At 45.0% G+C, this 27,905-nt stretch overlaps 1 protein-coding gene and 1 non-coding gene across 3 annotated transcripts; both read left to right on the top strand.

Moving 5' to 3' along the window:
* Positions 1-457: 457 nt before the first annotated feature.
* On the top strand, positions 458-23,982 carry CYTH1 (cytohesin 1). 2 transcript variants are annotated; one of them, XM_087441710.1, is made up of 13 exons: positions 458-540; positions 1,841-1,905; positions 3,725-3,791; positions 4,045-4,163; positions 4,518-4,598; positions 5,502-5,614; positions 7,008-7,156; positions 7,583-7,694; positions 13,226-13,302; positions 16,827-16,898; positions 17,540-17,694; positions 20,540-20,668; positions 21,860-23,982. In XM_087441710.1, the coding sequence occupies exons 3-12, from the start codon at positions 3,732-3,734 to the stop codon at positions 20,622-20,624; spliced, it is 1,023 nt and encodes a 340-aa protein (XP_087297836.1). In that variant the 5' UTR covers positions 458-540; positions 1,841-1,905; positions 3,725-3,731; the 3' UTR covers positions 20,625-20,668; positions 21,860-23,982. The 2 variants fall into 2 exon arrangements, with proteins under 2 accessions (XP_087297836.1, XP_014644812.2); XM_014789326.2 differs by lacking the exon at positions 20,540-20,668.
* LOC147915083 (U6 spliceosomal RNA) lies at positions 9,054-9,157 on the top strand. Its single transcript, XR_015554838.1, has one exon. It is a non-coding gene; the product is annotated as a U6 spliceosomal RNA (small nuclear RNA).
* Positions 23,983-27,905: the final 3,923 nt, after the last annotated feature.

Below are 27,905 nucleotides of genomic sequence, written 5' to 3'. Positions count from 1 at the left end.
TTGCACTTGCCTCTCCCTCCCCACTTATGGGCGTGGTAGACGTGGCCGCATGTTGGAGTTGGACTCTGTGGGTGAGCTGAGGCCTAGAGAGATTGATGAGCCGGGGGCCCAGAGCCTCCCCGAGGGCCGGAGGGGATGAACACAGCCAGGGCCAGCTGATAGTCCTCCTCTTCCAGTCAGAGCCAACCTCCTTTAACCTTCGGCAGCCTTCTCTCTCTTTTTTTTTTTTCATGCCTGATGCTCTTTTATCAGAGCTTCCCTCTGTGATCCAGGGTCCTTTCTCCCTTTGGTAAACCTGATGGAGGATGGGAGCCAGAGCTGTCCCCAGCAGTTGGTCATTTCCAAAACGGGCTTCTGGTTTCTTCCCAGGAATGGTTGTCCTTTTGTGGTCTCTGGATTTTATGTATCTTTGGCGAGATGAAAGCTCTCTTAGTAACATTTGCCTCCTTTTTTGTAGTTCCCAGTGACCTGACTGCAGAGGAGCGCCAGGAACTGGAGAACATCCGGCGGAGAAAGCAGGAGCTGCTAGCCGACATTCAGGTAGGACACGTGCTGTCTTTGTGATGGGCGAAGTGTAGGCATTGGTAATCGCCTTTGCTTATTAACAGGTGAGAAGTGGAATCTCAGACAGGTTAAGTGGTTTGTAAAGCTCCTCCCAGCTGGTCAGTTGTCAGACCCAGAGTGGCCCCAGGTCTCCTGACCCCCGAGGGGAGTTCTCACTGCTGAGCGGTCAGTGGGGGAGAGAGACGATTAGAACAGGGGCTTCAGGTTAAGCTAGACCCATGTCCAGGTCCTGGCTCTGCCACTCACTGGCAGGGCGATTTTAGATACGAGAATTTTGGTTCTTTGAACATCAGTTTCTTCACCTGTAAGATGAGAATGAAAATACCTGTTGACTGATTGCTCTAAGGGTTAAATGAGTTCATGTTTATACAGGACATACTGCTGGTTCCTAGGAGATGTTTAGTCAGTGATAGCTATTTTATCAATGTTTTTCTAAGTTCCTTTGTGTAACTACCAAGCTTTGTAGGAGATAAGTCATAGAAGCCATTGGTTGAATTATTTTAGCCCTTGAGGCAGCAAATGTTCTTCTTCTAGAATTCTTAAAACATTTGGGAACTCAGGGGTGGGGAGGAAGAGGGGCATACCCTGGAACTCCAAAGCTACAAGGTGTGGAGCAGAAAGACTTGACTTGCTCTGGTGTTGATTTGAGTATATTTTGATTATTTGCCCTAATTCTCTGATTCCTCTTTCACGGGTGAATGTTAGGAAAGCTTAGCAGTTCTTTGCTCAAAGGCCCCTTGACCATGACAATCAGTCCATTCTGAGGGCCTGCTTAAATGGGGGGAGGTGGTGGAAGACGGGAGCTTGGGTTGGACGTTCCCTCTGCCGGCCGCCTGGCAGCAGTGTTGGTCCAGGAGTGGCACTGCTGGCGGCAGCCTGGGCATTTGGGTGGAGTAGCTCATCCCCACTGTGCCGTCACACTGGGTGTGCTCTGATGGACTGTATGGAGGCAGCCATCTTTCAGTGGAAAAAGACATATTTTGCATAGTGTATGTGATTATTAATTTCTTTCTTAGACTGTAAACTCCTTGAGGTCAGGAGCTATCTCTCTTTTACCTTTGTGTTCCCTAGAATGCTTACTGTCTGGTAGGAGCTCAATAAAGATTTGTTGACTAGATGAATTTTTCTAATTTACTTTTTTAGATGTTTTTTGTTCGTCTTATTTTATTTCATTTGCTTTATTTTGTTTGGTTGAAGTGAGTTATGTGAGATTTTAGAGGTTTTAGTTTGATCTGTCTCTTCCTGTTGTGCTAATTCTGGACCGTCTGTCTTGTAGAGGCTAAAGGATGAGATAGCAGAAGTAGCTAATGAAATTGAAAACCTGGGGTCCACGGAAGAAAGGTGAGTCCATGCTTCTGCTGGGTGGTTTTGTGGTTGTAGCTTTGCCAAGCACCCTGCCTGTAACTGCGGCATGTTTATGTGGCATGTTTAAGGAGAAAGTGTGTTTTCTGGCCTCTTTGCCTAGCAAGCACATACATAATCATACTCTTGCCTTCCACCCTTCAGTGCAGGGACTCCTGGATGTAAGGGCTTTTGACGTCCTGGGAAGGTTGAACCAGAGAACTTGGAAGGTCCCAGAAAGCCTTAAACTGCCCTTAAATTATTGTGTGAACTACTATTCCTTCCCCTCTATTGTCTACTGTGTTTGTATTTTAAAGTTTTTGTTTTTCCGTAGTGTAAAGGGGAAGCTTAATGAACGCTGTCACGCAGTCTCAGAAAGCTGGATGCCAGGTTATGTCTGGGTGTCATTCGAGCTTGTTTTTGCCTCCCTAACACTTAGGAGAAGAGGCTGTGAACATGAACTTATGATAGTGCAAATGACAAGGAGTGTCTGCAGGTTATATTTTTAAGTACATGAAATGCTGGTGACTTTGATGAGAGTTTAGTTCGAATGGGGTTCCCAGACCATGTTCTAACTGCTTAATGCAATAAATGGGCTGTTTCTAATTCACTACGTGTCTGTATTTTTCTAAGCCTAAGTCTCCCTGTCTGGCTTCCTAAGATTGTTTGATTTTGTTATTTTAAACTCTTGTGGGCGGTGCCATTAGGGATTAGTGGAGCTTCGTGTTCTACAGAAAGTGGCCAGCTCATCACTTCCAGTCTCTGAATTGTCAGTTTTAGATTATAGCTTTTTTACTATCCATTTTAAGTAATCGTGTCTTAAAAGAAATAGATAAATAGTTCATCAAAATTTAAAATTTCTGCTTTTAAAAAAGATACTGTTAAAAAAAAGTGACTAGGCAAGCCACAGATGAGGAGAAAATATTTGCAATACCTGTATTTGAAAAAGGACTTGTCTCCAGGAACTATGTATATTAAGAACACATACAACTCATTAATAAAAAGACAGCCCAAATAAAAAATGGGCAAAAAACTTGAACAGACACTTTACAAAAGAAGCTATATGTATGATAGACGCATGAAAAATGCTCAACATCATTAGTCGTGAGGAGATGCAACTTCCCACTACCATAAGATGCCGCTTCACACCACTGGGATGGCTGGAATGAAGCAGACGGCTGGTGCCTTGTGCTGGTGCAAGTAAAGTGGTGGACCCATGTGGGAAGACGGTCTGGCGATTTCTTATAATGTTAACATACATCCATGCTGTGCCCAGCACTTCAACCCCCAGGCATTTACTCAAGAGAAATGAAAAAGACACAAAAAGACTCATACAGGACTATTTACAGCATTCTTATTTAAAATGGTCAAAAACTGGAAATAGCTTAAATGTCTCCCAACAGATGAAGGATGAACAGATTGAGGTGATAAGCTGTTAACTCACAACATGCAGCTGTGGGGTGATGAAAATGTTCTACAACTAGGTGATGGGGATAGTTGCACAACTTAGGAAGCTTACTGAAAATCGGTCAAATGGACACGTAAAATGGGTATATTATATGATATATAAATTATACCTTAATAAAGTTTAAAAAAATCATGTTGAGAAAAGAAAAGCACTGGGGTAGAAGGAACAAATGAGCATGGGGGCAGGGCAAGATTTCAGTTGACCTTCCACAGTGAGACCTAAGTGTGCCTGTGCTTTCCTGGGTAAGTCTTTCAGAAAGCCTTATACATCAGTGGATGTATGTGGGAATTAGTCTTTCAAAACTTCCCAATTACCTGAAGTACTAAAATGGCTATGGTGGTTGTTTTACAGGAAAAACATGCAGAGGAACAAACAGGTAGCCATGGGCAGGAAAAAATTTAATATGGATCCTAAAAAGGTAAGTGAAAGGAAGCAGCAGGAGCCCATGGTCCTTAAGGTGGGGGTTTGCCCAGTGCTCAGCTGGAACCTGGCTGACCTGCCTTCTGTAGAGCTTCCTAAACTGATTTGCCTGGCCCTTTGTGTCAGTTGGCAAGTATTTATTAGATACTTTCTGTGTCCAGAGCACCCACACCCATTCTTCCCTGCCCTTTGGCCTCCTTTCTAGGTGTTTCCAGAGTAAGCGCTTTTGGCATCTTTGTTGTCTTTTCTAGGGGATCCAGTTCTTAATAGAGAATGACCTGCTGAAGAACACCTGTGAGGACATTGCCCAGTTCTTGTATAAGGGTGAAGGGCTCAACAAAACAGCCATCGGAGACTACCTGGGGGAGAGGTGAGGCCTCAGGGACACATGCACAGGGGAGCAGGCTGGGCAGGAGTTACTGAGATACAAACTCCAGAACGCTCGCTCTGAGTTCCTCAAGAGAGTTGGTCCTGAGGCAGCAGCAGCCACACTGGTGCTGAGGGCGCTGTTCTGGAGAAGGGCAGCTGGCATGGACGGGGTGTGAGCACACAGAGCAGGACGGCTCTTCCTTCTGTGTGTGGTTGGTCGCCTCCCGCAGCCCACAGGGCCGTGGGCCTCAGCGTGGGAAACCGCCTGGCTGGGGATTGGGATGACCTTGGATTCTCAGCGTCAGTCTCTCACATCTGCTCCCCCCACCCCCACATGTTTTGTTTTTCTTGATAGAGATGAATTTAATATCCAGGTTCTTCATGCGTTTGTGGAGTTACATGAGTTCACGGATCTTAACCTTGTCCAGGCCTTACGGTGAGTATGTTCGAGGTGAGCACCTTGGACGGTGGGAGAGGCGGGTCTCTGACCGTGTGTCCGTCCTGTGTGGCATTGTAGTGAAATTATGCCTTTGGGAGTTCTTTTGAATATCTCAAAGTATTTTAAAGGAAAGCAGTCTATTGGCTTATGATTGAGATGATTGGATGGTTAAAGAGAATTAAATTGCAATATATTCTGAAAGCAAATTTTGTAAAATTCTTCCTCAGGTCTCTCATTTAATGTTTCGGAAATTGATGAATATTTAAATTTTGAAATCTTCTCTAATTTTCACTTTAGAAAACCCTTTGATTTCCTGCCCTAGAATAGGAAGTAGCTTAAAAGCTTCATTTTAGACAGAGAAAAGTGAACTTGAATTTTTTACTAAATCTGTTACCTTGTGCCTTTTGAGAAACTGTCGTTCGATATTTTCACTGCTATAGGTATAAATAATAACGTCATTTTTTGTGTTGTCATTTAGATAGATGAAGATAATCCAGAATTAAACCTATTGGCCATGGGCCTCTCTTTGACTTAAAGGGATCAATTGTGAATGTTTTGATAGAAAATCTGTTCTCCTGCCACCTCATTTTGTTTTTTGGAAATGGGAGTTTATTTAAAATGAGCATTATCTATATGTATTTCAGTCTTTTGTATTAGTCTGAGGAGGAGAACCATTCTTTTGAATAGGAAAATCTTAATTTTCATTTTTTCCTAAATACTTTACCTTTGATTAAGAGAACGGTGATGTGGAGTGGTGATTTTGCATCTGCTCAGTTGTAACAGAAGGCTGAAGGCCTGCAGTCTCGCTTTCCCCTTTGGTATAAAAATCACTCGAAGATAATTCACGGAGAAATAAATGGCCTCCCCAAGTCCTGCAACACACCCCTTGTCCTCCCCCAGGCAGTTCCTGTGGAGCTTCCGGCTGCCGGGAGAGGCCCAGAAGATTGACCGGATGATGGAGGCGTTTGCCCAGCGCTACTGTCAGTGCAATAACGGAGTGTTCCAGTCCACGGGTAAAGGAGAGACTCCATCCTTGTTTGTGATTGGCATTTTACACTAGATTCTTTTCTTGGCACTAGATAATTTCTAAAACAAAAGGCCTTAGGTTCATGCCTTAGAATATTGATTTAAATGGTATTCATAATAGTAAAAAGTTAGAGACAATTCAAAAGTCCAGCAATAAGGGAGTAGGACTGTGTTATGGTACCCCTGAAGTATGAAACATACAACCCTTAAAAATTATGTTTTAGGGCCAGCCCTGTGGCTTAGCAGTTAAGTGCCCGCGCTCCACTGCTGGTGGCCCGGGTTCGGATCCTGGGCACGCACCAACGCACCGCTTCTCCGGCCATGCTGAGGCCGCGTCCCACATACAGCAACTAGAAGGATGTGCAGCTATGACATACAACTATCTACTGGGGCTTTGGGAGAAAATAAATAAATAAATAAATAATAAAATTAAAAAAAAAAATCATGTTTTAAAAAGGTTTTTATTGGCATGCGAAAATGCTAATAATATTACCAGAAAAGCAGGATTCAAAACTATAAATCTGTTTTAATTTCAATTTTGTTGCAGTATGTATCTGTGAGATGCGTGAACATTTGCGATATACAATCACGCATCACTTGACGGGGACACATGCTGAGAAATTGCGTCTTAGGTGATTTTGTGGTCGTGTGGACATCATAGAGCATACTCACACAGACCTAGCTGGTACAGTCTCCTACACACCTAGGCTCTATGCTACTGATCTTATGGGACCCCGTCGTATATGCGGTTGGTTGTTGACCAAAATGTCATTGTGCAGCACTTGACTGTATTACACATAGGTACGTTTATGTAATAAAGCAAAATAAGTTATTACTAGGTAGCAGGATTATAGGTAATTTATATTTTCTTTTTTGTGTGTGTGTGAGGAAGGTCAGCCCTGAGCTAACATCCATGCCAATCCTTCTCTTTTTTTTTTTTTGCTGAGGATGACTGGCCCTGAGCTAACATCCGTGCCTATCTTCTGCCACTTTATGTGGGACGCCGCCACAGCACAGCCTGACAAGCAGTGCCTCGGTGTGCGCCCGGGATCTGAACCCAGGCCGCCAGCAGCGGAGTGCGCGCACTTAACTGCTACGCCATGGGGCCGGCCCCTATATTTTCTTTTTTATACATTATGTTGTTTTTGAGATTTTCTACAGTGTACGTGTTCTCCTTTTACGATCTGAAATAATGAACATCTTTAAGTCTTGAATACTTCATGTGCTTTTCCGTGCTTTGTTCTTTTTAGTTAGAGCATATCTGGGCGTGTAGATTTAGCCCATTCTTTTGAGAGTATGGCTTCTCATTCTTGACTTCATCTGGCATTTCTGATTCTTTCAGTGGGATGTTACTGATTGTCTTTTTGCTTTACTCTTCAGACACTTGTTATGTCCTCTCGTTTGCCATCATCATGTTGAACACCAGCCTGCATAACCCCAACGTCAAAGATAAGCCCACCGTGGAGAGGTTCATTGCCATGAATCGAGGCATCAACGATGGGGGAGACCTGCCCGAGGAGCTGCTCCGGGTGAGCATGGCTGTCATTCAGGAGACACTGAACTTGGGACGGCATCGTTGTTTTAGGAGAGGAAAAAGATGTATGATTCATCCACTGTCTACCCTTATCATTCATTTAATTGTGTGAATTTCATTAAGAAACTGGTAGTGAGGTCCAGCGAAGGAATCTGGAGGGGAAAGCGGTTTATAAATCCTGAAACTAAAGGCTTGAAGGAAAGTCAGGCTGATTTCTTTTCTTTCTTAATTATCATTAGGCATCTTATTTATTTTGTCACTGTGCGCTGCCTGAGGGCAGAAATGGTCATGTTCTTTGCCTAGCGAGGTGTATGGCATACTGTAGGCACACAGTGAATGCTTGTTGAATGAATGAAGAGAAAGGGGAGGGAGAAAAGATATTTCCAGAATCAGAGACATACAGTGTCATCTTTTATCCTAGAATCTGTATGAAAGCATAAAAAACGAACCCTTTAAAATCCCGGAAGATGATGGGAATGACCTCACTCACACTTTCTTCAATCCAGACCGAGAAGGCTGGCTATTGAAACTCGGTAAGTAATGCCCTCTGGGTTAGGGCTCGTAACACAGAAGCTTAGAAAGAAAGGATGTGTGTGCCCACAGCGCACAGACACGGGCTGTGGAAAGATGGGGGTTGGTTACAGGAGGAGCTATGGAGAAACTGTGATATGAATTCATACTGTTACAAGATCCACCTCCAGAAAGGAAGTGAATGCACTGTCAGTGCCCCCATGGGACACTAGAGACTGGTGGGGAGAGACTTCACTCCACATAAATGTTGCCTGGGTGTATTTGCCCTCCACGTTTCCACTCTGGAATTGATTGATCAGGTTTTGTTTTGAGGCAGTTCCCACAGGACCTGATCCTTCTCCCTCCCCTGCCCTCTTAATCACTGGGAGGGTGACCAGCTGTGTCCATCTTTCTACTTCCCATCACACAGATTTGTATCTGGTGCTCCTGCCCCCCACCCCCCCAGTGCATCATCACTTCCTTCTGCATCTGGCTCCCCACAGGCAGTGTGCATGGCAAACCTAGAGCCCTTGGCTGCAGCGCAATCCACAGCACTCTTACTCATTCTCGGGCAGTGGTTTTTGTTTCCCCCCTCCTTTCCAATCCGAATCAGCCACATTAATGATTTTGTTCATTCAGAAAAATAAAAAATTATTCCTCTTCCCTCTGCCAAAAGTGAGCTAGTATGGCTGAGATTTGTGGTCATGCCTTGCCATGAAGCTGATAAAGTAACCAAAAGGAAAAGGATAGTGGGGTTTTCCTATATATTCATGTCCACACGGGATTATTTCATTAATTTTTTCAGAACACAGAGCCCCTGGACATAATGATGTCTGTTTTATGGCCAGTGAAAGAGTACTTTTCTCTGTTTTCTTCTGCCGTGGCCTTTTGATGTGTGGGCTCCCACATTACCAGGAGGTCTTCGTTGGAATGATCCTCTTCTACCATTTCAGCTGCTTGTCCCGTGAGATTAGAAGTCATCACTCTCTGGCCATTACTGACACCTCTGGTAGCACTGAAATGGAATCTTTAATTTCTGACCAGTTCAGATAGCAGCAGGATTTATATTTCCTTGAAAAGCATATCCCAAGTCCTTGTGTTTATACATAATGACTTAATTCATAAATTCTCCTTAAAGCACCACTTCACTGATTGGAGTTTTAAATATCTCTTAAATTAATCAACACTTCATCTATCTTTAAGCTAGTAGAATCTTTGAAGTTAAGGCTCTAAGATTACTAACCCCAAAGGCAGCCATTCTGCTCTGCGTGTTTATCGCCAAGCAGATAGAGTTAAAAGGAAACCTACTGGAAATTTAAAAGTGCTTCCAAGTTTGGATTTACTTGCCCCTCCAGCGAAATTTGTTTAAATGCTAGTGCTAAGTGTTAGCTTTGACAGCCCAGATACTAAAATTAGAACAGTACAAAGATTATCTTGGTTCTTGCACCAGGATGACATGCACATTCATGAGGCATCCCATATTTTTAAAAAGAAAAAATTTAACTAAATGTGGGACTCATTTTTAGGTTATAATATGACTTTTTCTAAACCTCCACCAAACCCTCCTAAACCCTTCATATTGTGTTTTCATTGTAGCGCACTTAGACCCACCCCATTGTATTTATGTGCTGCAGAAGGCAGGGTTCCCCTCTGTAGCTGTGTGTACATGTCTGTGTATGCGTACAGCCGTAAGAGTGTGTATTCATTCTTGTGTATACACATATGTACGTATATATTCATGGGTTTGTGTGTGTGCATTCTTACACACACTTTAGAAAGTGATAGCCATCTGAAGAAAAACATTTAATTTCCCCCAAAGTAGTCTTCACTCTCTTTGATCTGGATTCTGGATATACTAACAAATGTTAGCGTGGTGAGAACTGATCTGTGGCATCTTTGGGGCCAGGTTCTCTGTCGTGCCTCAGATCTGGCTTTACCAGGTGGGAGGTGACAGGTGAGACAAGCCCCTCCTCACCTGCAGACAGTGGCGGTTGCCCTGGTAGTGTTTTTATGTCCCCCTGTTCCCCCCAGGCAGACACGAATGACAGTGCACTTTAAGATTAAGGAGTCGGGTTTAATTTCTTTGTTTTAATTTTCTTTTCTCCCTCATTTGTATGTTTCCATGATTTTGGCTCTCCTTTTCCTTGCCCCAAACTCCAGGAGGTATGTAATCCCCTCAACCTGCTCGCTCGCTCTGCCCAGGCCACTGTAATTGCTGCAGCGTTTTCTTATTTTGTTATTTTTGGTTATTTTGTTTTTTAATTGCTGGTGGTAGTGTTAATGCTGCTTCTAACTTATCGTACAGTCCCTAGGGAACTGGTCAGGATCAGGGGTTTGGAGCAATTTTCATGGTTTCCCTTTTAGCAGTAGTACATAGTGCATCAGACTGCTGGTACCAAGTGTGGAGTAATTTAAACTTTACTGAATGTGGTAATGCAAGAAAACATACTAAGAGTGGGTTTATAAAAGCAGAGAAAGTATTCACTGAATTTTCTCTTGGAATTTTTAGCCAGGCATAAGCTGTATTTGATGAATTCAGATTGACACCCGAGAATTAAAGTAATTTCTAAAGTGGAGAAGAGGAGGAAGAGAAGGAAGTTTTGTCTTTCCAAAGCCATATGCTTCTGATAGACCACGATGGGAAAGCAAACTAGGAAAAGAATTAAATGAGACAATTTAGGACATTTGCCTTTGCATGAAAAAGGGAAATGGTGTTTCCTAAACTGAAAATGATGCTGAGTAAAGTTTTTGAAAAAACGACAAAAACCAAAAACCCCTCCTCCAAGTCTTTTTATTTGATTTCCTGGGTATTAGGGGAGGGCATTACAACCTCGGCTCTGTTTTTTATGTTTTGTTTTGTTTTTCTCCCTCCTCTTTTTCAATGAGTCATATTTAAAAACCCAAAATTGGCCTCTTAGTTATGTCATTGGGAGCCACTCTCCATTTGCTGATTTGGGGGAAATATGTTTTTCCTAGATGAGGCTCTCCTCAGGTGTCTGCTTCAGCATTACTTGAGCAGAGCTACATGTAAAAAGAATGACCCAAACGTTGACGTTTATTCAAACGTTTTGGGGACTTGTCAGGGAGTTCCCCACTCGAGGGGCAGATGGTGTCTGGCCTTCACATCTAAGAGGTCAGGAACCGTGAGTGTGGGAGGTGGTCCGTGAGTTCCACAGGGACTGTCCTAGGTGCGCGCATTGATCTGTCTGCTTGTTTCATGTCTGCTTTTCTTTCTACACGGGAATATTCCCCTGGGACCGCAATGATGCTTCGTGCTCGAGGTCTCTGTAGTGCAGCAGATCGTCAGGGGAGATAACCAAGCTTTTCTAATCAGGGAGAGGATTTCTCCAGCTTTGCTTTCTCACCTAGATTTCTTTCCATCTTCTTCTTTTGGCATCTGACCCCTCTTCCATGACCCCTGAGCCCCGAGTGCCCCCGGGTGGGCCTGTGAGGGGAGCGCGTGGTAGTCATCGTGGGTTGAGGTGTCCTTGTGTGCTGAGCCCTACGTGGGAATGAAGGCCCCAGAGGGGGAAGAGCTGATTTCTCAGCTCTGGAACGGGGAGGAGTTCCTTCTTATAACAAATTGGCTCCGATTCTAAATATATTCCTTGTCTTCTTTCTCCTCCTCATTTATTTTGATCCTGCCCAGGCTTTCCTGTTTCCCACATGCATGCCATATTTTCATCCATTTTTTTTTCTTAATTCGTGCCCCAGGGCCTTTCGGGGCCAGAGGCACACGCTCATATAAACTGACAAACTGCTGTGGGGGAGAGTCAGCCTTTGCTTGACTGGCACAGGGTGGGCGGGCGGGCAGCACGTGCTTGCTTACGGCAAACCTCCTTTCATAACCCAGGGCTGTGCCATTTAGAACCTTGGCAATTAATGATCCATCACTTAATCCCTCCGAGGTTTCGGGCACCCAAGCAGAGCCATAAAAGGGGCCAGAAAGTCCGATAGTTTTTAGACTAGCTGCCAGGACCTGTGCTGGAACCTTTATTTCCATAACATTATTTGCATTACTCCAGCGATCATATTCTTTTAGAAAACCTGGTGTGAGCACGTAGGCATGCCCTGGCAGCTGGAAATAGTCCCTTTAAAGCTGCCTGTGATGAGGGACAAGAGAGAAAGCGTGACTGGGGTCACACTGGATTTACACCCCACTGTCCTTGCTTTTTATAAAGACTGGAGAAGTGAGGGCCGGCCCCGTGGCTTAGCAGTTAAGTGCTCGCGCTCAGCTGCCGGCGGCCCGGGTTCAGATCCCGGGTGCGCACCGATGCACTGCTCCTCTGGCCATGCTGAGGCCGTGTCCCACATACAGCAACTGGAAGGATGTGCAGCTATGACAGACAACTATCTACTGGGACTTTGGGGGAAAAATAAATAAATAAAATCTTTAAAAAAAAAAAAAAAAAAAAGACTGGAGAAGTGATATTTTCTTAAGTTAAATCTTAGCAGAAAGAGCATTTACTGTCCAGGGCAATAAGCAGTGTTTATAAAATGCCATGCACATCTCAACACGTGAAAGCCTTTGGATAACTTTTGTATGGTTCGTGTTCAGAAAGCTTTCCCTTGACTCGGTGTACGTAGGGGAAGAGAAAGGTGTGGTTCATGGTCATGACTGAGAGCAGGACGTGGCTTCATTCAAACAGGTCACAGGCAAGTTTTCCCCTTCCTTAGTGTCAGTCTGTCTCAGCATAACTTCATGACCCTGGCGTTTTTTTAATTGAGAAGGACTGAGGGAAGCCTTCCCGGCTCACAGACCCCACTCTCACTGCTCATTTGGTCGTGGCCCCTCTCCCAGCTATATTTGTTACCAGCTTCTGGTTAGAAGTCCAGAACTGAAAAATCTCCTGAGTGGGACTCTGCTCACCAGTGGATTCTTCCCTGATACAGGGATTCCGCTTTGTCTCACCCAGGATGCTGTGGAGATTTTATTTTTAGGACACTGGCCCAGAAGCCTAAAAGCCAGTGTAGAAATTCACTGCAATCAGGGAGGTGGGGTAGAGGGGACACCAGGGAATTTGAGTTCCATGTTCCAGGAAACTGTGGGTTTGATTGTGAAGAGATTAAAATGCCTTACTTCCTGTTTCCTCCTTCCTGCCTCTTCTGATGAAGCAGCTCCGTGCGTGCCCCGGGGCTGGTTGACCTGGCAGTGTAGCTTGGACCAGGGGGCTGACCCTCTCCCCTCTTCTTTTTTATTTGCCCATTTCCACCACGCTTCTCTGGCCCCCATCAGATTTGCATTGCGAGTCATCATCACCCGGGTTTCCCCCCCCAAACCCATGCTCTCATCCTGCTGTCCTGATTTCATCTCCAGGGTGCCACTTGACTTGCTTGCTCTGCTTGTACCCACAGACTTTCACTCCGTGAAAGGTGCTTCTGTTTTGGCTCTGTGTCTTGTTACTGATGTCAGTTTGGCCACCGTCTCCATGTATCCCTGGTGCCCTGCCCCTCACGTCCTCCCGCACCCTCTGAGAGCAGAGCTCTGTGTGTTACGGAGCCCGCGCTGGCCTGGTAGACTCCTGTTGAACATACATCTCTTTTTGCTCTGCAGGTGGCAGGGTAAAGACTTGGAAAAGGCGCTGGTTCATTCTGACTGATAACTGCCTTTACTACTTTGAATATACGACGGTGAGTGCCGATTGGTCGGCCAGGACAAGGGGTGGGCCAGGCCTCTAAACAACTCTGATCAAACATGTTTGGAGGAGGCAGTGGGGAGACAGTCGGATTTGTCCTTTGACATCTTTAGGAGTGGGAGGAGAGTGGAAGTGAAGTGGAAGAACTGAGACAAATCTCAGAATTGGGAACCCTGAAGATGATGCGAGTGTCTTGCCAGAGGAAGATGCTGGCTCAGAGCCAACGTCCAGTTCTAGATTGGGACTAGAGACGCCTAGCCAGGAGAAAGTGGTAGAGAGAACGTTATGCATGCCATTAGAAATGGGTTTTAGAGCCAGGCTGGAAAGAATGAACTTGGATCAGTTGCCAAGAAAGAGTTTGTGGTCCTATTGCAAAGGAGATGAAGATAATCGTGACTTGGAGGATTCAGATTTTCTGGGGTAGCAGAAATGCTGAAGCATTTGATTCAGAAGAAACAGCCAAGGGGGAAAATATATGATAGAGGAAAAGGAAGTGAAATGAAATGGGAAAAGTTAGAGATTATCTGGAGTTTTAAGAAATTGAAGTTTTCTTAAACCGTGGAAGTTTTCTTGGTTTTTATTCAGAAGGAATGAAGTTACAACTGCAAGTGTGTGTTACATGTAAGTTTCTTTTGTAATAAGAGCCTATGAGAATAGAAATTATTAAAGAACCCCTTTTCCAAAGCTCCCTCTAACAGAGCACCCAGAAGGCCTGGGGGGTCAGTGGCCGGCACGTAGACAGGCTTACCACCCTGGGACTCGATGCTCTGTTATTTGTGCCATTCTTCTCGGTCACCTGAGAGCACAGTGGTTGTATAGCCGGCAGCACTGGACTTGTGTCTTGAAAGAAATCTAAGCGACTGCGTTGGGATGCTTTAACTTTTGTTCTCCAACCAGGTCTTCACTGAGTGAAAGTCACTGATCTTATGAGAAAATGAATATTTAGAAGTGTCTTTTATAGTTACTGTAGAGCAAGGCGGTACTTAAATAAAACGTGAAAGCTGTGGCCGTATTTGTGTCAAACTTGGTGGGAACTGGGACACAGGTATGTGCTCTGGCACTGTGCTGCTTAGCAGTGAAATGGGTTTCTGTTGTGTTCAACACTTCGGGTTCTTCATCACTGTGGACGTCGTATAGATGTAGCTTCTCCCATAGGCAACGAGATTCCTAATGGTATCCACTTGTAATTCAGTCACTTGTCCTCAAAGTGTACTGTTTATTATGACATTCAGTCATTTTCAAGGGAGTTCTGACCAGCATTTTGTGTGTTATGGGGCTAAATTCACGCTGCGTGAAGTCTGCAGCTGGCTTTGCTTTTCTGTAGTTAAAAACTTTACACATATGAGAGTAATATATTTCAAATACACAAAACAATGAAAAGGTAAGTTCTTCCTGTTTCACCCCGCAAAGTCCCACTGTGAACAGCTTGGTAAATTTCCTTCTGTTTTTGTCTCCTCACTGCCACCCCATGTTTTACCTTTTTTCTTGAAGATATCTAGACTGATGACATCTTTAAGATCGAGTTTGGGTTTTTTTTCACTGTTCTCTGGGTTAAAATGAAACATATGCAGGCATCTAAGCAATAATACCCTTAAGTGCTGGGACAGTCTCAGTAGTAGCGCAGTGAGATTCTAGAATCTTGTGGTTCTTCTTGATGCTGACCGTGGTGGCATCACCTGAATTCAGTTCAGCAGCGTGCCTGCACTTTATTAGGCAGTGGAACTACAGAGAGTACGTTTCTTAAGACGTAGAGCAGGAACCCTCAAGGTTAAGATGATGGGTGGAAACTTCCACACAGAATTACCTAACAAACAGGAAAATCTGGTAGAAATAAGTGCGGGAAATAGCAGCTGAATAAGGAAAGGGGCAGAACTAGTTCAATAACTTCAGCACCAGGCGGCCAGGATGGAGGCGGCAGTTGGAGCCCAGTGGAAGGGCCCTTCACCGCGCAGCCCTGCAGCACTGCCCCAGTGCCCTGCGTCTGAGAGAAGCTAACTGGGGAGGAATTCTTCCCTTTTTCCTCTCCTGGTCGAGGAGCAGTGAAGTCTGCTGCTGTGTAGAAATGGGTGAAATGGGAAAGTGAAAAAACAGGACTCACTTTCTGCAACCCAGGCAGAGGCTCCAGACTGCTGGGAAAACTGTCCCCAGAGGGTGTGCCTGTGAGCATCACATCCCTCCCCAATAGAAGGAACAAGCCTGACATTGGATATTAACAGGCCCAGAGGAGAGTCGGAGCTCAGGGAGTGTCTGAGGTGAGCTCTCTCCCTCTACCCTCCATTCTCACGTGAGACTGGGGAAGTGGCTGCAAGATACCAGCCCTCTGGAAGTTTCAGACCCAAAACAAATGAGAACCAAAACTATGTATCTAGAATATAACCACGTAGTTGTAGAATTATAACTTATTTATTAACAAATAAGTTAAAACTTTAAGGAGTGGAAGAGATTAGCCAAAAATGTAATCACATTCACAGAGGAAAGGCTGAGAGAGTTAGAGATTTTATCTGAAAGAGAGAAGTATAAAAACAATTAGAGAAAAGCTCACAGATGTGGGGGACAGATAAAGAGGATCCCAACACCAGAATAATTGGTACCTGTAAATTCAAAGATATGCTGTGTTACGAGGTTATTTCCCTGAAAAGGAGAAGAAACCTGACCCTGCGAATTGAGAGTGTGCAGGAATTTCAGGAACGTTTGTTGTAGGAAGCTTGGCACCAAGGGTTAGCCCAGGTAAACTGCTGGACTTGGAACAGAGTTTCCATGGTTTCATGGCCATTGATTGGCTGGACATCAGGGAGAGGGAGGCATGAAGGCTGGCGTCAGACATCTGGCAGGTGTGGAAGTGCGTGGGATAGTGGCCTTCACTGACACGGGAGGCTCCGGAGCCAGTTGGGGGTGAGGGGATGGTACGGATGGGGTGTTGGCTCTATGCTGGACATGAGTTTAGATGCCTTCTTAGATCCAGGTGGCGTTGTCAGGCAGGCAGTTTCTGTTTGAGGATCCTACACTCTGGCGAGGGGGAAGATAGAGCAGGAGATAATGAAGAGGTAATGACATGCGACCCTGCTGTAGTCCCAGGCGTCACTGGCATAGAGCTGGGCACCTAGGGCAACACGAGGGCTTTCTAGGGTTGCTGACACTGGGACTGAGGCTTAAACGATGAGTAGGGGAGCCAGGCAAAGAGGCAGAGTAGTTTTGTACGTGAAAGGGGCTCACATGTTCCCTCCTTGAGGACCCCTCACGGACTCCTCCACACACATTCTTTCAGGGCCTCTTTTACCTCCCTGGGCTTTCTCTTTGCAAAGGCCTTTTGGTTATAGGGACTCATGTGTTATAGTGACAAAACGTATAGTTTCTTGACCCTATTCTTGTTTTAGAACATAAGGTATGGGCCCTAGAGCTGGTTTGTGAACTTATGTCCTGGGAGAAGGGAGAAGGCAGGAGAGCTGGGGTGAGGGGTATAACAGGATGCGTGTTCTCAAACCGAGCAACGACGTCTTTCTCTTTGCAACTCTTCTGTAGGATAAGGAGCCCCGTGGAATTATCCCTTTAGAGAATCTGAGTATCCGGGAGGTGGAGGATTCCAAAAAACCAGTGAGTATTTTGGTGAGATATTTTGGGGGAACAAAAGGAAGGGGCATAGCAGTTCTTTGAACAAGAATGAAATTGCAAAGGTTTACTTAAAAAGAAAAACAACTGAGATGTACTCTCATGCCTTTAATTTAACCTAACTTTTTAAATTATCTTTAGTGTTTAAGCCCAAAATGAGATTCTAAATAACCTCTTTCATTCCATCCCTCTGCTTTAGTGTCACTTACGGGGTATGGAATTGTCCTGCTTTACAAGGAAGCAGTAAGCACTCGTGATTGGGCTACTGATTCTACGACCTTTGGATACCTTAGAAATATTTGTCCTTTGTTTTGGAATAGCATGATATTGCTGGCTTGGCTGCAAAGGCATTAAGTAACCTACGGTTCTCTCCATATTTTCTGTGTATTAGGAGTAGAGCTAACATATATTTGGTTGATATCTTTGCTAATAAGTCCTATTTAAACACAGTTTACATTCTCCAGAATTCCACTTTTAGGGTCCTCCTTTTCGTAGGAAAATATATATTGCCTGTATTTTATGAAGGTCAGAATAAAGAGTCTTTTGGGAAATAAATTAACATTTTTTCTTGGTCAGCAGCTTTCTCAGATCTTTGTCACTCTCTCCCTCTCTTTTTTGATTATCAGAACTGCTTTGAGCTTTATATCCCTGACAACAAAGACCAAGTAATTAAGGCCTGTAAGACCGAGGCTGACGGGCGCGTGGTGGAGGGGAACCACACTGTCTATCGGATTTCAGCCCCTACACCTGAGGAGAAGGAGGAGTGGATGAAATGCATCAAGTAGGTGGCCCCTGAAACATGGGAGATCTGCTCTGACCTGGCGATGACTTGCTCCTCTCTCAAATATCGATTGTGCCAGCTGTTAAGCGTACGACTCGTTCCTCTTCTATGCTTTTCATGTTAAATGTTCAGGGAATATTTTGATTGTGATTCCCAGATTACTTTTCAGTGGATCTTTGGATTCTTGACCATTAGAGCATTTTTAAGAGAGTGCCTCAAATCTGCATTTCCCAGTGCACCTCATAGATCCAAGGAGGGAACGGGATCTTTCCCTTTCTCATAAGCCACATTATGGGCACAGGTGCCGTTTGCTGAACTGGTCTTCTCATGCCTTTGGAGAAGGTCTCATTTTCGTGGTGGCAGCTCAGTGAAGATAGTAATCATAGCATTTTATAATTTCTTTATCTTGCGAGACACTGGTGTCCCATTTACAGAGGAGGAAACTGAGGCCCATAGAGGTTCAGTAATTTGCCCAAAGTCACATGGCTGTGATCCAGGGTCATGAAATAGAGCCCTCGCTCACCACTGTGCTGTGAAGAAGCCGAGGGTCTGGGAGAAGGGGAGAGATTTCTCAGGATTTCGCAGGTGTAAAGGGAGCTGCAGATCCAGGGCTCGTCTCCTGGTTCCCGCTCTGCCTGCTTTACCAAGAGGCATAGTGTGCGCTCTGTTGCGGGGTGGAGGTGTCCTGATGTGGCGACTCTTCCTCCTCATTCCTCCCCAGGACTTCTGTGAAGCCTGCCCAGGCCATCACGCCCCCCATCTGCGTCGTCACCGCTCATCTCTGTGGCACTTCCTCCTGAGAGCACGTCCTCGCTCTCCCCACCAGGCACTTCGTCCATCAGATGTTACCCAACTGTTTCCTTAGAGAGTCTCCCCTGGAGACCAGGGAGGCCACACTGACCGGGCAACCCGAGGCGCCGCAAGTGCTTGCATTGTCCCATGTTGGGGGCATTCTCCCACCCAGGCCATAGCCTGCTCCTGGGGCGTTGAGTATTCTCTAGTTTTTGTTTTGTTTTTTGATATCTCTAGTAAAACCACTGTAGTGTTGGAGCCAGGGTTAGCTAGTGAATAAATGACTGAAGGTGGAGATGATGAGGTGATGGGGAAAGGGGCAGACCATTTATTCCCACAAAAATAATCTCTGAAAGTCATGCAATGAAAAGAGACAGGAACCAGATGGGAGAGCATGGGTTCAGAGTCAGGATCCCCTGTGCTGAGTTCTCGCTCTGAATCGAGGGATGTTGGCCTGCCTTCCTCCCAGAGCCTCAGGTTTCTCAGAGCACGGCGGGGAATGGTGGGGGCTTGGGGACGTTGCCTGCCCCTCTGTGGGATGGAGGTAACCCCTAACCCACAGGGCTGTTTGAGGGTGAAGTGAGATCGTGCAATGGGCATGTTCACTTGCCGCCCAGACTCTGTTGGCTCCCTGGCTGACAGCCATTCTTGGAAGTGTAGCATTGGCAGGTGCCCCATCTATCCTTCATTCGGTGCATGAGGCGCTCAGTGTTTCTGGAGTTGTTATCAGAAACATCAGAGGCACTCTCTGCCCGACACTGGCCCTGAGGTCTGGGCAGGGGAGCAGCAGTGCTGGGGGACCCGTGCTGGGGAGTGTGCATCATCCTTGTGTCCTGTACCTTTTTCTACCGTATGTTTTTTAAAGTATTTAACTCTTGAATCCTTATGAAATTTATTTTTTGCCTATGGTTTGAAGTAAAGGATGGAACTTTATTCCCCCAAGTGAATAGCAGATTGTGCTTATACTGTTTATTGATTAATCCATTTCCCCCACCAACCTGAAGTACTCTCTTTAGTTTGTACCACATTCCTGCTGTGCGTGGGACGCTGTGGCTGCATCGTGTCTTCCTGCGGGAGTGCTGTGCGGCTATAACCGCTGGAGCGTCAGAGCGTGTTCTGATGTGTGGTGTGCAGAGCCTCCTCCGCTCGTTGTTCTTTCAGAAAGGTTTTATCTGCTCTTGTATGTTTTGTCTTCCATATAGTCTGTACTTGTAGCCAGAAAAACTAAGCATTCTTTAAAGTCACATTTGGAATCGTTCAGTCCTGTAGTTGAGGTGAGTGCAGAGCCCTCCTGTGGGGTGGCTCGGTTCCTGTGGTCTGCCCCAGAGCTGGCCTCCTCTCCATTGCAGGGTTTGCAGGTACCGGTCAGGTGCTGTACAGCACTGTCTCCTTGATCCTCGCCATACCCCTGTGAAGGACAGGAACAGCAGGATGGTTATGCCCATTTTACAGAAGAGGACACTGAGGCACAGCAAGCTGAATTAAATTGTCCAAACCACAGAGGTGGTGCTGCTTTTCAGACCTGAGCATCTGAGTCAAGAAGCTGCACTCCTAACCACCCTGCAGGGCTCAGCTCCAGCCATTCTTGCTCTAGACTCTTCTTCCCATGAAGAGTTTGGAGGCAAAAGGCGCAGGAAAAGGGATCTGATTGAGTGGAAGCATCTTCACAATATCACTGGAAAGATTTTGCAGAACGTCAAGTCAAGTGCAGGACATGTCTTTCTCTCATTAGTGCTCTTCCTAGGAGTTGCCAGCCACCCACTTCCTTGTGTCACTGGCACGTGATTGTCACAGGCTTCTGGTTCAGCCAAATCAAGTCTCTGTGCAGACAGAGAGCTGAAGCCTCACAGTAACAGCGACCGTGGATCAAGAGCTGTCACTTGCCAGGTGCTGAGATGTGCACTCAGTACATGTATCTCTTCTCAGCTTCCAAGGACCTGGGGGGCGGATATCTCCAGTTAACCTGTGAGGATGGGAGTTAAGAATGAGCATGCCGTGTATGCGGAGCTGGGGTTGAAGCCCTGATTCCTAGAGACTGTCTGTCTGATTCCAGCCCAGTGCTCTTCACTGTTTCCTGGGACCACGTTCACGTGGACTGGAAATGTCACGGCATCTGTCAGGGGGCTGGCCCGCCCTAGAAGCAGAAGTGGATTCACTCTAATGCCCCCAAAGATGCAAGCAGGTACTTTACCTGGTGGGATTCCCTCATAACCACTCTGAGCGGTCAGACCCTTCGTGGCGAGGTCCCCTCAGGACGTGTTCTGGTTACTGACCAGTTCTAGCTTCCCCAAGGAGCTGTGCAGACGTTTCTCATGGACATATCATCTCTGATGAATAGGCCCAGTCAGCTCTCAGGAGCTGTCATTTACCTGGTTAAGTGCGGAGCCAGCAGTCACTGGGCTTGTGAGCGAGCGTGGAAACCGGGCAGCACTTAGAGTACTGCTCCTCGGGAAAAGCAAACTACACTTCCAAACTTGTTTTTTTTAAAAATAATTTTATTTATTTATTTATTTTCCCCCCAAAGCCCCAGTAGATAGTTGTATGTCATAGCTGCACATCCTTCTAGTTGCTGTATGTGGGACGCGGCCTCAGCATGGCCAGAGAAACAGTACGTCGGTGCGCGCCCGGGATCCGAACCCGGGCCACCAGCATCAGAACGTGCACACTTAACCACTAAGCCACGGGGCCGGCCCCAACTTCCAAACTTTTGGATCACAACTTGCTTGCAAGTTGGGAATGACAAATATAAAGGGACAGCCAGCGGTTGAGGCCTGCTGTCACTCTCCTGTGCTGGTCTCTCGGGCCAGTGCAAGGGTGTGCCTAGGCTCCCTTCCAACCAGGCTGTGAACATAGAGCAGGCCTGGCTGGCCGTTCACGGGGGCCCCAGCAACAGCACTGACTGCCCAGTTAGGGGTCTTAGTTATTAAGCTTGTGCGCATGGGGACTCAGAAGGTGCACGGTACAGACCATGGCCGCCATCTAAACACACCATGCTCCAGATGCTTCCGTGTGACACAGTGCGTTGTGTGGTGCTCACTGTTCCAGACAAGTGCCAGCTGTCATCGTGGGACTAAAGTGCTGTGTTTGTTTTTCTGAGTTAAGAGTACAACTAAACTTACATTGATTATTAGGTTGAAACAGGCAATAAACACCCCAAAATTATCTTGTCACATGTGTCTCTCTCGAAGCTTGTCCCTTAAGCCGTCGTGTGGACATGGTGAAGGTTGATGCCACTGACTTGGCCTTTACAGTGACAGTTGAGTGGGGCAGGGGGCCTGGAGCACAGGTGCCACTGGGAAGCCCTTGTCTGGGATTGTCTCGTCTGGTCCTATTCCTCAGTCCGTTCTGTTTTCTCTCCTTTTCTGTGTTCCAGAGCAGCCATCAGCAGGGACCCTTTCTATGAGATGCTAGCAGCGCGGAAGAAGAAGGTCTCCTCTACGAAAAGACACTGAGTCTGCGCAGCTAGTGGAGTTGGTGTGCAAGGCGTGTGAAGGCCCAGGTTCTTACTCAGGTCCCTCCCACAGACAGGAGCAGGCTGCTCAGCAGGAGCGTCGTCTTGCTAGGCATGGCTCCGATTCCTAGAGACTAGCTTCAGCTTTGGCTATTTTTTTTTTAAGTGGGAGAAGGGTAGGCAGTTACCACTGGGGAGGAGTGACCTGATGCCTGTCAAGCATGGTTTTGAGCCTATCTCTCTAGAAAGAGCAGAGCTCCTATCAGCAAAGCAGCCTCCTTGCAAGTCTCTCCGCTCAGCAGGTCTGATAGCAGAGCTCGGAGCTGACTGTTTACCTTTTGGTTATTTCCCTATGAAGACACCTTCAACCCTGCACCATAAATACATGTATTGCTATATTATTCTATGTTAAGAAAAAAGGTGGACTGGAAGAAGCCACGTACTATAAAGATATATTTTTGTTTTTTAGAAAAAGAAAAAGATAAGGTAGACCTGTTCAGATGCATTCTGCCCGGTCTGGTTTGGGAGGCTTCTCCTGGAGAAGCAGCTCCCTGGGCCTCTGCTAGGGAGTGTCAGCCGTGGGCCTGGGGCCGGGCAGGCCCACCTCTCCTGCATGTCTGGAAGCTGGGGGAGTGAGCAGAAGGGGTGGAGAGAGGGCAGGGAGGCAGCAGACACTCGAAGACTCAGGACTTGGCAGAGTCAGACTCGGGGATCTGCGGTGCTGCGGCTGCTCCAGCTGATGCTTTTCCGTTCCAAGTGCCTGGGGAGCCCTGAGGGGAGGAGAGAACCTCCTGGACACTTAACATTGTTTTTCTTTTTCGGAATTCATTCTTCTTGGGCTTTAAAATAGAAAGTCAGCATTTTTCCTTGAGCTAAATACCTAATAACCAAAACTGTGAGGAAGGTAATCCCAGCAGAGGTTCCGGGATGACCTATTTCTTATTTGGTTTTTCTTCCTCCTCCCCCAAAACTCCACTCCTCGTTTTAGAGGATGGAGTAGGTCTTACCTGATCACCCTAGGGCTTCAGCTTTTTCTGCCTCAAAACTGACCCTTAACTGGACCACTCTCGATGCATTTGTGGTGGGCCCACTAGAGGGGGAAGTCGGCCTTTACCTGCTGAGCAGGGGCAGCTGGAACGAGAGGGTGAGAAGGCCAGCCTCTCATATCGCTTTTTTTCCCCCACAAGACGTGTGTGAGTTGGCCTTGCCCCTCCTAATTTATGGTGTGAAGGGAGCCATGAAATGCAGCGTTCTCCTGCCGTTCTCTCAGGGACTCTCAGGGGCAGCTCCTGCCACTCATCCAGGGCCCGGCGTGCCAGTCCAGGCAGAGCAGGGGGCTGGCTGGGCCATCTTGGCGCGCCCTCTTCAAATTGCCCAGGACCAGGCAGTGCAGATCGCTGCTTCACAGAAGAAGGCAGAGGCGTTGGTCTCCCCCAGGCAGTGTGACCCCGGCTTTTCTGACACCTTTAGGGTGGGCTCGCATTTCTGGAAATAGCTTTTGTAAAAGGGAGTGGTGGGAGGAGTATTGGGGGGACTTTCTGGGGTCCCTGCTTCGTGTAGGTCTTACTTGGAATGGCTTCAGGCATGTTTATGCCGGAGCTCATGAGGGTGATGGAAGAGGGTCCAGGCTGGAAACCTGAACTTGCTGGGCAGAGAACCAGTGTGGTGCCAGCCGAACTCCAGGTGGTCTTGGGCCGTGCTGGAGCCCCTCCGGCTGGCCGACTCCCTGGCACTGGTTCTCATGAATATTACCTAGACAGAGAGGCACCTGGATCAGTATTAGTCTATTTATCAGAGGTGTAAATAATCCATGTATAGTTTTTCTCCTTTTAGATTATTTTGTATTTGTTTAAAAAAAGTTTTGTCAAAATATAAAATATAAAGAAATGACTGAAAGTTGTTGACAGGGTTTTTAAAAATTATAATTATTATTACAATTGTTTTTTGTTTGTTTTTTTTGTTTTTTTTTGCATTGTAAACTAGCGCCAAGGAGCCGCAGCAAATAAACTCCAAATCTGCCCAAACCACCGTTGTTGTCTGTGGCATTCTCTTGTACCATGGGTTGGGCTCTGAGTAGGAAGGTCATGTTCGTCAGATGTGCTCATGCAGGAGGATGTATCACTTTAACCTCTCGTCTTAAGCCTAGTGATAATATAAATTGGAAGTGGGGAGGAGGGTTCTGTCTTCTATTAATATAACAGAGCAAAAAAGACAATTAACTTAGTCATTAATCCCTTTTTTACAGAAGAAACAAATGTCAAATGTCCAACTTTAAGATCAAGAAATGTGCCTTCAGCTGATATAATACATTTTCAGTATTGGTTTCCAGATGTGCCTACGTAATGCCAGGGAGGAGTCACAGTGAGGTAGAACTCAAAAGCAGAGAAGATACTCAGTGTGGCATCACAGAATAAGGAGAGGCAGACTAGTCCTGGCCTTGCCCCCTCAGCTGGTGGTCCTTTCACCAGCTGGTCTGAGTTGTCTTTGCTGTCAACAGAAGCAAGCTCCCATCTTTGCTTTTTTCTTCAAACTCCCAGCCCTACCCCTTTTGTCCCCCTGATAGCCTCTCCACTTTGCTGAGAAGAGAGACCATTAGATGGGAAGGACAGCTTTCCTCCCTTCTGATGCCAAAGTTAACCCCATTGTTCCTTTTTTGTTTCCTCCCATCTCTGGAAGAAGTGACCTTCCCTCTGCCTACCTCCCCTGGATCTCTGTTGATTATCCCCTCTCTTGTGCATATCTCCAAATCTCCTTCCCCACTGATTCCTTTTGCTCAAACTACAAAAATGTCCAAGTCTCTCATTTGAAAAACAACTCTCTAAGCTCAGGAACAAGAAAAGGATGTCTGCCCTTGCGACTTGTGTTGAGCATTGTACTGAAGGTCTAGCCAGGGCGATCAGGCAAGAAAAAGAAATAAACAACATCCAGATAGGAAATGAAGAAGTAAAACTAACGTTATTTGCAGATAGCATTATCTTCTATATAGAAAATCCTAAGGCATCTACAAAAAACCTATTAGAGCTAATAAATGAATTCAGAGTTGCACGGTGTAAGATAAATATACAAAAATCAATTTTTTCAATAGACTAGCAATGAACAACCCAAAAACGAAATTAAGAAAACAGTTTCATTTGTAATCATATCAGAAAGAATAAAATAACACTTGTATATGCACCCAACACAGGAACACCAAAGTACATAAAGCAACTATTAACAAACCTAAAAGGAGGTATTAACAGCAATACAATAGTAGTAGGGGACCTTACCACCCCACTTACATCAATGGATAGATCATCCAGACAGAAAGTAAACAAGGGAATAGTAGAATTAAATGGAAAACTAGACCAGATGGACTTAATAGATATATGTAGAACACCCAAAAACAGCAGAATACACATTCTTCTCGAGTGCACATGGAACATTCTCAAAGATAGACCATATCTTGGGAAACAAGGCAAGCCTCAATAAGAAGATTGGAATCATATCAAGCATCTGTTTCAACGATAATGCTATGAAACTAGAAATCAACTGCAAGAAAAAAGCTGGAAAAGTGACAAGTACACATTTACACTAAACAACATGCTACTGAACAACCAATAGATCATTGAAGAAATTAAAGAAGAAATAAAAAAATATGTGGAGACAAATGAAAATACACCATACGAATTCATATAGGATGCAGCAAAAGCAGTCCTAAGAGGGAAATTCATAGAAATACAGGCCCACCTTAAAAAACAAGAAAAATCTCAAATAAGCAATCTTAAACTGCACCTAACAGAACAGAACAAAAGAAGAACAAACAAAGCCCAAAGTCAGCAGAAGGAGAGAAATAATAAAAATTAGAGCAGAAATAAATGAAACCCAAAAAACAGTAGAAAGGATCAATGAAACTAAGAGCTGGTTCTTTGAGAAGATAAACAAGATTGACAAACCCTTAGCCAGACTCACTAAGAAAAAAAGAGAGAAGATTCAAATAAAATTAGAAATGAAAGAGAAGAAATTACAGTGGATACCACAGAAATACAAAGGATTATAAGAGAATACTATGAAAAACTATATGCCAACAAATGGACAATGTAGAAAAAATGGATAAATTCTGAGACTCATACAACTTTCTAAAACTGAATCAAGAATAGAGAATCTGAATAGACCAATCACAAGTAAAGAGATGAAACAGTAATCAAAAACCTCCCCCAAAATAAAATTCCAGGACCAGATGGCTTCTCTGGAGAAGTCTACTAAACATTCAAAGAAGATTTAATACCTGTCCTTCTCAAACTATTCCAAAAAATTGAAGAGGAGGGGACACTTCCTAACACACTTTACGAGGCCATCGTCACCCTTATCCCAAAGCCAGACAAGTACAACACGAGAAAATTACAGGCCAATATCACTGATGAACGTAGATGCAAAAATCCTTAACAAAATATTGGCAAACTGAATACAGCAATACGTTAAAGGATCACACCCCATGATCAAGTGGGATTTATACCAGGGACACAGGGATGGTTCAGCATCCGCAAATCAATCAACGTGATATACCACATTAACAAAATGAGGAATAAAAACCCCATGGTTATCTTAGTAGATGCTGAGAAAGCATTTGACAAGATCCAACACCCATTTATAAAAACTGTGAATAAAATGAGTATAGTAGAAAAGTACCTCAACATAATAAAGGCCATATATGACAAACCCATAGCCAACATCCTACTCAATGGGGAAAAACTGAAAGCCATCCCTCTGAGAACAGGAACAAGACAAGGGTGCCCACTCCTTCCACTCTTATTCAACACAGTACTGGAGGTTCTGGCCAGAGCAATTAGGCAAGAAAAAAGAAGAAAAGGAATCCAAATAGGGAATGAAGAAGTGAAACTCTTGCTGTTTGCAGATGACACGATGTTATATATAGAAAACCCTAAAGAATCCGTCGGAAACTATTACAAATAACCAACAACTACAGCAAAGTTGCAGGGTACAACAAATCATATATCCAACAAGAGGTTAATTTCCAAAATATGTAAAGAACTCACACAACTCAACAACAACAAAAAAACCTGGTCAAAAAATGGGCAGAGGATATGAACAGACATTTTTCCAAAGAAGATATACAGATGGCCAACAGGCACATGAAAAGATGTTCAGTATCACTAATCATCAGGGAAATGCAAATCAAAACTACGAGATATCACCTTACACTCATTAGAATGGCTATAATCACCGAGACAAAAAATGTTGGAGAGGATGTGGAGAAAACGGAACCGTCATAAGCTGCTGGTGGGAATGCACACTGGTGCAGCCACTATGGAAAATAGTATGGACATTACTCACAAAATTAAAAATAGAAATATCATACAACCCAGCTATCCTACTACTAGGTATTTATCCAAAAAACTTGAAGTCAACAATACAGAGAGACTTATGTATCCCTATGTTCATTGCAGCATTATTCACAATAGCCAAAATGTGGAAGCAACCCAAGTGCCCATTGATGGATCAATAGTTAAAGAAGATGTGGTGTATATATATAATGGAATATTACTCAGCCATAAAAAAGAAAAAACCGTCCCATTTGCAACAACATGGATGGATCTTGAGGCTTTTGTGTTAAGTGAAATAAGCCAGACATAGAAAGACAAACACTGTATGATTTCACTCATTTGTGGAAGATAAACTAACACATGGACAGAGAACAGATTAGTGGTTACCAGGGGGGAAGGGGGTTGACGGGTGGGCATAGGGGTAAAGGGGCACATTTATATGGTGACTGACAGATGTACAACTGAAATTTCACAATGTTAAAAACTATTATGACCTCGATAAAATACTTAGGAATAAATTTTAAAGTGCCAGATAAACACAGGAAACTACAAAACATAGTTGAAAGAAATTAAAGAAGACCTAATAAATGGAAAGATACAGTATTCATGGATTGGGAGACTTAGTGTTAAGATGACAGTACTCCCTA

This window comes from Ceratotherium simum, chromosome 16 (genome assembly GCF_057802395.1).
Source record: "Ceratotherium simum simum isolate JZ-2026a chromosome 16, ASM5780239v1, whole genome shotgun sequence".
Taxonomy (NCBI): Eukaryota; Metazoa; Chordata; class Mammalia; order Perissodactyla; family Rhinocerotidae; genus Ceratotherium; species Ceratotherium simum.
The sequence above is the reverse complement of the archived record's forward strand: the minus strand, read 5'-3'. Positions and strand labels throughout refer to the sequence as shown.

Bases quoted from the DNA above. Each gene is read 5' to 3' on its own strand.
- CYTH1 (XM_087441710.1), top strand. From the start codon at position 3,732: ATGCAGAGGAACAAACAGGTAGCCATGGGCAGGAAAAAATTTAATATG. The intron at 4,599-5,501 runs GTGAGTATGTTC...GTCCTCCCCCAG, and splicing joins AACCTTGTCCAGGCCTTACG to GCAGTTCCTGTGGAGCTTCC. The intron at 7,157-7,582 runs GTGAGCATGGCT...CTTTTATCCTAG, and splicing joins TGCCCGAGGAGCTGCTCCGG to AATCTGTATGAAAGCATAAA.